Genomic DNA, 10,209 nt, shown 5'->3' with positions numbered 1-10,209 from the left:
ACACACACACACACACACACACAAATAAATAAATGACAAACATGGTCTAAAATGTTCTAAAAGGTAATAATAATTATATCCAAAGGAAACAAGAAAAATATGCATGATATTATAAGAAGTATTTTGGTAAAATGTGGAAACGATCTCTTGGTTCCCCAGTTTTAAACTGTTATACTGAATCCTCACATTTAGTACAGGGCAATAGATGTACATGTGTAAAACTGGTGTCAATCTTCTCTCTACTTCAAGCAAGAAAGCAAAAAAATAAAGATATTAAGCTATTCTTTGAATTCACTTTACAGACTGACTTAAGCTACCAGTTTAACTTTGAAGTTGAATCTTCTGTGGTATAAACGTTCAAGCATATATTTGTTCCTGTCAGACAAAATTTGGTTTTGCTAAAAGTTTTTAAAAGTGTGGGTATATGAGCAAATACCTGCAGCAGAAGGATGAAATAGTCCACTGGGTGGTTGCGGGTGTAAAGATAGTGTGCTGGGCTCAGACGGTTGTTAGGGTCAAAGTGCACTTCCTGGTTGACACTGGGGTGACGGAGCAGGTGGAACAGGACCTTCTCAGATACACGTGCTGGGTTGAAGTGTTCCACTTCTACAGAGGCCAAAGGTCAAATAGGACAAGTGAACTCATTGTCTGGACAATAATGAAATGCATTTACACAAGTTTAAGGCACTTGACGATTTCCGTTTTCCTTCTACCTTTACCATTTTGCAGTTTACAGTTTTTTCTGTTTTACCAAATCAAGCAGTACATTAGCTCAAGCATGCCACAAAGTCAAGCTAGGACAAATCACTTGATTTTAAAGTCATGCCTCACCATCTATGGATTTAGATGGTAAACCTAATGACAGGTATTCCTTTAAAGTTATCCTGCAGCTTTAGGCAGGCTATCTGCAAACTTTGCAACCCATATCCACCTCAGCTCCTCTCTGTCATACTGGACTGACTCAAAATGTGTCATATTTGTTGTTGATTATGAATCGGTCCTATGATGAGGCAGCATTTACGAGGAAGTGTGTGATTTCTTCCTTGTGCCTTCCACGTAATGTTTATTAATAGATGGAAATATTGTTTTAACCATGTCATATTTTGGGTTAACAATAGATTCTATTCTTTCACATCATGGGACCTACAGTGACTGCAACCGCACCTCCCATAGAAAGTCAATGGATAATTTGAAATGACCTGTCAGGTGGACACTTCCCTAAAGGGGCCCCAGAGCTTTTACCCCAAGTACTTTTTTCTGTATGGTGTTTGTACTTTTACTTAAGTATAGGATCTGAACACTTTTCTCTACCACTGGACGCAATGAAATTTGTTGAATATTGGCTGTAAATGGACTGGTTCTTATATAGCGCTTTTCTACTCTGAGCACTCAAAGTGCTTTACACAACAATAAAGTGGTGTTACTAGCTGTGACCAGTCGAGGCTCAATTCTTTGAATGCTTCAGTAGCTTTTGCCAAAGACATCAATACTGGACCTTAGGTCCAGAGTTGAGTCATGATATACAAGCCTGTTTTCAGACAGAGGAAAGATAAAGGTGAGAACTAATTAATCTGCTATTAGTTGTTAGGGTCACTCTAATCATTTTTGCTGTGCTTACCAAGGCAATAATAATATGAGGAAGGGTTATGACTTAAACGTAGTCATGACTCATATGCAGCGTAGCTTCATGTTTAAAGGGAGTTCTTCCTTCCCATCGACTCAAGGAGCCGCTTACAGGGAATAGTCTATGATTGTTGGTGTTTGCTCAATAATACTGTAGTCTTGACCTTACAATCTAAAGTGGTTTGAAATGACTGGTTGTGAACTGACACTATTTGAATAACTGAAATAAGTAGTCTGGAAGGTTTCCTCTAGCATCTTTAAGTACACTGGCTGAACATTTTATTAGGTACACCTGTTCAGCTACTTAAACACAAATGTCTAGTCAGCTTTTTACATTACACCAACTCAACACATTTAAGCATGTTCACATGATCAAGATGACTTGTACAGTAAAAACAGAGCATTCGAATCGAGAAGAGAACTAAATTAAGTGACTTTGAATAGTTGTTGGTGCCAAATAGGCTGGGCTGGATATTTCAGAAACTGCAGCTATACTGTGTTTTTCCTCTCACAATCACCTCTAAGGTTCACAGAGAATTGTTCGAAAACAAGAAATGTCCAGATGGAAGCGTTTTTTTGGGTGATAAGACCATGTTGATGACAGAGCAAAATGGTCAGACTACCTCAAGTTAATAATAAAACAACAGTAACTCAAATAAGCACTCACTGGAACAAAGGTATGCAGAAGAGCATGTCTGAATGCACAACACATCAAACTTTCAAGCAGACGGGCTGCACCAGGAAAAGAGCACAGCGGGTGCCATGACGATAAGTTGGCCATACTCAAATAGCTGCCACAATTACCAGATCTTTTGAGGATCACAGATGTGCAGTGGACAAATCAAATGGTAACATGTCAACATTAATCAAAACCTCTTAAAAAATGTTTACAAACCTTGGTGAATCTGCCATGAAGACTGAGGATTTGAAGCTGTTATAGCTGCAAAGGCTGAGCCCACATCATTTTAAACCCTCTGGCTTAGAATGGAATGTCACACAGTTGATAATGGTGTGAAGGCAGACGAGTGAATGCTTTTGTCAATACAGTGTATATTGGTGGGGTCACTGCATTAAACTTTCTAAAATTAGTTAGACATTACTTGACTATGCACCACTTTCTAGACAGCTGTGACACTGCACGTATTGCTAAATAATAGAGTCGGAGCCCCAAAGCTTCTTAAAGTTGTTGTTTTTTGTAATGTCAAAAATCTAGTGTAGTGTAACTATGGTGTAACCTAACCTCTGCGTTAACACAATCTGAGAAGCAAAATCCTTTAAAGGGTGAACATGTTTTGGGAAAATGGGAAAAATGGGCAACCCCCATCATCAACTGATACCTATTTTAACAAGTATTTGGGTAAATAAAGAGCAGAGGCCCATTTCAAATTTAAATATGAATAAGTGGCAATGTGAACCATGGTTTTTGTCTTACAAAATTGAGAAAACAGTCAAATGTAAAACTATTACATTTTATTCTCCATAGTACAGTATGAGAGAAATATGGCAACAAGCAAATTAGCTTCATTGAGTCGATAAGCATGATAAATGATCCAGGGTTAACTCTCTGGAAAAAGGAAACCAGTTTGCAGAAAGCGAAATCTGGGTCAACAAATTTGGACAAAGACACATTAAACCTGCTGTTGAGAACATACACTTTGTGCCTTTTACAGACAAAAAGATATTTCAGATTTATACAGTGGAATATTTCGTAATAGGACAGCCTATCCAAATGAATCCTACACTCCACTCACGCTATGCGGTTTATCTGGACATCACGCACATTTATCCACACACAGACTCCAGCAATTCCTAACACAAGATTTTACACAACCTACACAATGTGGTCATTTGGTTATTAGATCATACTCCAACCTTATGGTACAATGCTGGTTATTATTAAAATGAACTGCTGTAGCCAAGTCAGTAAGGATATCATTAGCAAGCCTTTCACTGTCATGTGCATATTTTTGTAATTGCGGAATTTGTCCCTGTTAGTAAATCTGGTGTTGTTGATGTTGATTCATGCTGAAGACATTGTGCAGAAAATTATTGTTGCTGTTTTCCTTTTCTTTTTTTTGAGATGTTTGACCTAAAACTTTACTTTGTTGTTCTGACATTTAAATACAAACACATCTTTACACATTATACATTTACACATTTCCTGTAAGGGAAAATGTCAAAGTCAGAGACTGGTCTCAACTCCCCTTTAACCAGTTACTGCTTGGTTGACCAGGTCCGTGGCATAATCATTACATGTGCTGTGTTAAACTGTGACTATTTTATTCATGTGCTAGCTTCGGTCAGTAGAGATTTACAGATAAACACACATAATCACATACCTCTGGACAGGAAGCGGTGTGTGGCTAGCAGGAGTTGTGGTGAAGTTCGGATCTTGGGTTCTCCTTCAGGAGGCTTGAAAAGAGAAAACTCCTCATGGGTGCTGCGAGGCTCCAGAGGAATCTCCAGTGGAGTGAGGGGACGCTTTACTTTCCTGTCTACTGCAAGGGGAGTCAATAATAACAATAAATAACAATAAAAGAAGCAAAGAAGCCAATATTCCAAAAGACACTCACAGTAGCCATCAGATTCATCCAGGATCTCTGACTTGATGATCTCCTCTATGACATCTTCTAAAGTGACCAAACCCAGCACCTCATAGAAAGGATCTCCCTCTCCCTCATTGTTCACCTTCTGGACGATGGCCATGTGAGAGTTGCCTGATTAAAGGATAAAGGTTAATGGCAAATTATAGTGAGGAAAAAGGTACTTGGAGTAAAAAGAGTAACTCTGAATTATAAAGGAGACATAACAGGAAGGAGGGCTACAAAGTCATAACTCACACGAGTGATTTTCTTTAGATTCAGTGTGATAAAGTTACTGTTTAAGTCGTTTCCAGTACAAACTTCTTAGAAATCACAGAAATAAGCATCTATTAAATTCACAACATGCCAGTGATATTCTGTGTGGACTACATTAGTCAGGACAGGCCTGCACTAATTTAGAGTTGGCAGTATAGCAGTTCTGGCACCTCTTTACCTTCTATAGAAAAATCAAATTAAAGTTCAGGGCAGGCGTCAATGATGATAAATATTTAATTAATGAAGTCAGATACAGTACAAAAAGCAGGATCTTGGGTTGAGATGGGTTGTAAGGCAGTTTACAGATGCATAACAGACACACTGAAGCCACTCAAATAGTGCCCTATATGAGATTTACTAATAAAATGTGTAAAACGGAATCAGTTGAATCATCATCATCATCAGCTAATCTGAAGTGGGATTAGCTGGCATTCTCTGCTATTCTCAAGATTGTCTGTACAAGTATATTCTTTTGCAATAAGAGCTACCAACAGCTAATTAATTGTACTTTAGTATACATTTGTTAAAGGTCAATAAAAATATAAAATATATAGGATACTCTGGCTTTATTTATTTACTTTATTTATATCACTTCTCAAAAGAATGACATTATATACTTATCTATCAAGGCTTATTAGCTTCAGGATCACAGCAGGCAGCCTGGTTCTGCCTCTGTCTCTTGTTGTTGAAAGGGGGCCAACTCATAAGGGACTGTCTAACTGTTTCGAGTTTCTCTCTCTAATACTTTAAAGATTTGATCAAAGCATGTATCAGGCGTCATGAGACTTGAGACTTTTAATAATTCAGGATATGAGCAAAATGAAAGCTCCAAAATAAAAATAAATGTAAATAAAAAAAGGTGAAAAGCTTGCAGCATGGCAACTCTATAATTTTCTATGATTCCAACCATTCCCACAAATCAAACAGCAGCCAACCTTTTTTGAATTCCTCCAACATGGCATCTAGTTTGGTATCATTGAACACAAAGTGCAGAGGGTGATTGTAGAACTTGGTGATAGTCGTCATTGGGGTGCAGTCTTCTGGATCAACCAGAGCCAAGTCTTTCACATAAAGGATTTCCACAATGTTAGACCTGAAGGAAATCAAACAAAGGCTTATGATTGGTATGAATATGTGAATAACTCCCAAAGACCTTTCCATTGCACTCTTATGGCTACCATTATATTCATTCTTTGGTAAAAATGTTGAAGTTATAAAAGGCCTGGACACACATACTCTGGTTATTATTAAGAATATTTTGCATGTGCTAGATTATAAGAAAATATACACTTGTGCTGTTGTCTTTTTTGTCATGGTGGTTTCAAGGAATAGACATTTTTAAATGAGTGAATCCAAGGATTTACATTTATTCAACGTTATACCAAGAAGCCTAATTCAAAGCTGCCAATTCTACAGATATTCTGTTCAGATGAGGCGAATGCTGCCATGTCAAGTTTTTAAGCCATGTTTTTGTTAAGCTATTAAGTGAGTGTTGTGTTACTGATCCCACCTCTCTTCCTCATAAATGGGCACACGGGTGTAACCACTCTGCATGATCTCAGACATAGTGGAGAAGTCTAGGACAGCCGAGCTAGGCAGCATGAAGCAGTCTTTCAGAGGTGTCAAGATGTCCTCCACGGTCTTAATGCGCAATGTCCCACGACTGAACTCCTCCTTTACAAACTCACTACAAACATAATGAAGAAAACTGAGTCAACAATCAAGTCAATTATCAAATCTTCTAGGCCAATCTTTAAGAACCAACTTCAAGTCAGGTCTCAAATCCTACAAATTTAATGCAGATTAGTCCTAAAAAGTCTATTGAACCAAGTTCAAGTCGAGTCTTAAATCTTTTGAAAATGAGTCTGAGTCCAGTCTCAATACTTAATCTGTCTAAGGTGTTAATACAGTTAGACCAATACACACATGGTAAACTGAGTCTTGAGACTTAATCTGGTTCAAGCATCAAATTTTTACAGTGTTAGGCCAGGTCATGTTTCAAATCATTACAAGGCTACTATGGGGTCAAATGTCAAGTCTGTTAAAAACAAAACAAAAAAAAAAATCTAAATTTCAAAATACTCAAGACTTTCAGATCACGTGTGAGTCAAGTTTCAGGTCTTTCATGGGCAAGTGTTAAGAAGAATATAACAATTGTGAAGTCTTTAAAAAGAAGTCCACCCTCAGAAAAATCTCAAATTTTTTTGGACTAATCCAACTAGAACATCAAGTGTTTGGAGATCTAAACAAAGACAACTCCTAAAAGTCAAGTCTTTCGGGTTCAAGTTACATTTCAAGTTTCTACGAATGATGTTCCTGTTAGTCATTGGTTATGCAAACAGTACAAGAAAGCACTGGCCAAAATCACACCAAATGCTTCTGTTAAAGTAAACTGGGATGTCTGGTATTAATCATGAATCAAAGCATCTTAATGTGTCAGACATTTTAATCAAACATTAAACTCAAACTTAGCAAAAAGAGTCTGTGTCTGGAACACTAAATTGTTCCTGTATGTCAGTGAATCTAACATAATGTACCATAAGAATTATGCACTGTAGAGTATGACAGAACACACTTTTTGTTGGTTATGTCCTATAGTATCTTTTTTTCTAGTTCTGTTTACTCTGTATGTTCAGAAGCATCATGTTTTTTTCTTTCTTAAAAAACAAACAAACAAACAGATCAGGGTTTTTTTTTTTTAAACCAAGTGTCAATACTCATCGCACCTCTATGTCAGATCTCTGTGATACTCTCCCAAGTCCACTATATTTACCTGTAAGGATCATTCACGTTTGCCCGTACCATCTCCATGGCCCTCTCCCTTATCCCACAGGTACTGATGTCTCTCCTCAGCCCCAGATCCAGAATCAGGCCCAGAGGGCAAGACAGGGGGCAGGTAAGCACCATGCAAACCTGGGCCAGCCAGGTCAGACCAGGTGCCAGCTGGAAGCCGTAACCTGAGCACAAGATGTGAGGAGCCAGCTCAGCTAGGAAGAAGATAAGGAAGCCGCTGTTGAACACAGCAGAGACGATGGAGCCCAGTGCCCGGTACAGGAGCACACCGAGGACAGAGTGCCCCAGAGCACACAGGAACAACAAAGAACATGCCTGCGGTGGAAAAGACATGCGTTTAGAAAACACTACTTCATTTGCACCTTTCTTTCCCTGTGGCTTCCCCACGTGCTTTTAGAAACTCACCATGAAGTTCCCCCTCCTCCTTATCGGCTCCAGCCGTTTGGCGGCTCGTTTCTCCTCCTCGGATCCACAGCTGTGTAGGACATAAAGCTCGACTGGGTCCAGCCACAAAAGGCTCAAGTTCACCGTCCTCAGCAATCCGCAGATCATAAGCACAAGCACTATCAGTACGGCCAGACCCCACGGCGGGATGTAGTCTGCTGGCAGATCCGTGTCAGTGTTTATTCGCAGTCTGTCCAGGCCCGCAGATGTCCATGTCTCTCCACTCCGCACACACAGGTGGTAGTAGGTCTGCTCGTTGCCAGCTTCCCCCTCAGAGGTGCTAACCTCCACAGTTAGAAGCACGCTGTGCGCATCGTCGAGTTCTAAATTGGTCACCTTTAACTTGGAGTCCTGGCGGTTGGACTGCTCCTCGCAAGGGTCCGGTGTATCACCGACAGCCCCAGCCGCTCCGCCAGCTGCCCCTGCGAACGCGACCCACGGCAAGCTTCCATTCAGATTAAACCCGAAGACACGGAGCTTAAACGTGGCTCCTTTTGGTGCTGAAATGATACGACCCTTCATGCACAGCGGATCCACTGGTTCTTCCAGCCGCAGCCCCAAAACCTGCGGAGCTTTCTGGCTGCAGGCGCCGTACCTGATTCCGCAGAACAACACTACCATCAACAGGAACCGTAGACCTGCTAGGCTGGCCACCATATTGGAATTGGTCAGTTTGGCTTTGCCTAGATCACGTGACTTTAGCCCCGCAGCGGCCCCGCCCCCCGGAGGGTTGAGCCAATGAAGCAAAACAAACAGCGCAACTGAGCTGCACGGCGGCCATTACGGTTCCACACGCGCGCGCACAGGCCTCATCCGCGAGTGTGGATCTGTCGTACATGTTGCGGTTTTTTATTGCGTCACATCCCTTTCAAGAAGAGCCGAGTGCATCCGGTAGTGAATTTAAAACCGCGACAGACTCTGGCTCCCATTTTCTGTCACAATTCAAAACATATCACTTTAGGCCTCTTTACTTGCTGTTAAACTAATACAGCTGTCAGTACTGGGAGAAAATGTCACAGGCTGTTTGGACTTTTTTTTAGGCGGGCGGACGACCATGATGAGACCAAATTGAAGCAAAACTGAAAACATTAACATAGGACCAGTGTTGGTCAAGTTACTTGAAAAAAGTAATCAGTAACTAATTACCAATTACTTCCCCCCAAAAAGTAATCCCGTTACTTTACTGATTACTTATTTCCAAAAGTAATTAGTAGCTTAGTTACTTTTAAAAAACACGATTTACAACCTGAACAGGTGATAAAGCAATAGATCTTTCAGCCCAATTCTACTTTTTCTGCATAATCCATCATACAAAATTTAATCAAATGGAAAAGTCTCTTTTTAAAACTTGTTTTATTAGTTTTAACCTTTTAACTTTATGTATCAAGCAAAAACATAATTATATGCAACATTCTCCGACTGGAAGAAATTTGTTTAACATTTAAACTTATTTTCTGCACATTCCAGCACATAAAATATATATATATTTTTTTGTGTTTACACTCACTCTTTCAAATAGATGCAAAATTATTTGAAAGAGTTATTATTTATTTTCTGCTGTGCAAAACACAGCAGAAAATAAATAAAATCAAAGACTAGCAGTCCTTTTGCTCTATTTTCACCTGTAAAGCAGGAGTGGCGTAGGCGGAGGTTTGCCCTGGTGCAGGTGTGCCGCAGCGGTCAGTTGAAGAATCTGCGAGTTTCTCTGTGAGTTTCCCATTACGTGGTAGCGCACTCCCGGTGCTTGCTTGGAAGTTTAGGGGGTTTTTTCGCTGTAAAAAGTTTTCCTCCGATGCACAATGAACGCTAATGTTTTTGTCACTTTTTATGTAATCAAACTCAAAGTAAGGCCAGTACTTCCACGCTTTAGACGCTGCACGCTCATACTCTCTCCCGCACTCGATCCATTGTTGATCTGCACACAGCTGTTGTCAAGAATGTCGCACTCGCTTATGTCACTGTCATGAGACATTCTCGCAAAAAAATCATGGTTTTAGTAACGCAGTAACTCAGCATTCCTACGGGAAAGTAACAGTAATATAATTACCGTTTTTGCAATAGTAATCCCTTACTTTACTCGTTACCTGAAAAAAGTAATCAGATTACAGTAACGCGTTACAAGTAACGCAGTAACGTTACTGGGCTCTAACGTTACTGGGCAGTAACGTGCATAGGACAAGAACTACCAAAGTAAATCAGGAAACATGAGACAGTTCTCAAAGACGCAGACTAGGGAGGGAACACGAAGCACAAAAACAAATGTAACTGGACGTGGAACATAGTTTTTGTCCTTATGTCATCAAATGACACCTGGAGAAGAGAGACACGTATGTGAGAATGCTGTTTGTAGATTACAGCTCAGCATTCAATACCATCGTTCCCTCGAAGCTGGACAGGAAACTGCAGGATCTAGGACTGAGCAGCTCCTTCTGCAGCTGGATCCTTAGCTTCCTGTCTGACAGACGCCAAGTGGTCAGACTGGGCAGCATCA

The 10,209-nt window shown here is 40.1% G+C and overlaps 1 protein-coding gene across 4 annotated transcripts in view; it reads right to left on the bottom strand.

The window, feature by feature from the left end:
• cnnm3 (cyclin and CBS domain divalent metal cation transport mediator 3) overlaps nt 1–8,447 on the bottom strand; it is a 38,584-nt gene extending 30,137 nt beyond the window's left edge. For 3 of the 4 annotated variants that reach the window (XM_005719996.1, XM_013909886.1, XM_013909887.1), the window contains exons 1-7: nt 7,680–8,447; nt 7,255–7,589; nt 5,992–6,168; nt 5,417–5,574; nt 4,197–4,340; nt 3,963–4,121; nt 437–606 (exon numbers count right to left, since the gene is read on the bottom strand). In XM_005719996.1, coding sequence (XP_005720053.1) covers nt 437–606; nt 3,963–4,121; nt 4,197–4,340; nt 5,417–5,574; nt 5,992–6,168; nt 7,255–7,589; nt 7,680–8,375 — 1,839 coding nt within the window. In that variant the 5' untranslated portion in view covers nt 8,376–8,447. The remainder of the gene's footprint in view (nt 1–436; nt 607–3,962; nt 4,122–4,196; nt 4,341–5,416; nt 5,575–5,991; nt 6,169–7,254; nt 7,590–7,679) is intronic. The other variant, XM_013909882.1, reaches the window with a different exon arrangement.
• Nucleotides 8,448–10,209: the final 1,762 nt, after the last annotated feature.

Source organism: Pundamilia nyererei, unplaced genomic scaffold, assembly GCF_000239375.1.
Source record: "Pundamilia nyererei isolate P.nyererei 1_Seehausen unplaced genomic scaffold, PunNye1.0 scaffold00002, whole genome shotgun sequence".
NCBI classification, from domain to species: Eukaryota; Metazoa; Chordata; class Actinopteri; order Cichliformes; family Cichlidae; genus Pundamilia; species Pundamilia nyererei.
The sequence above is the reverse complement of the archived record's forward strand: the minus strand, read 5'-3'. Positions and strand labels throughout refer to the sequence as shown.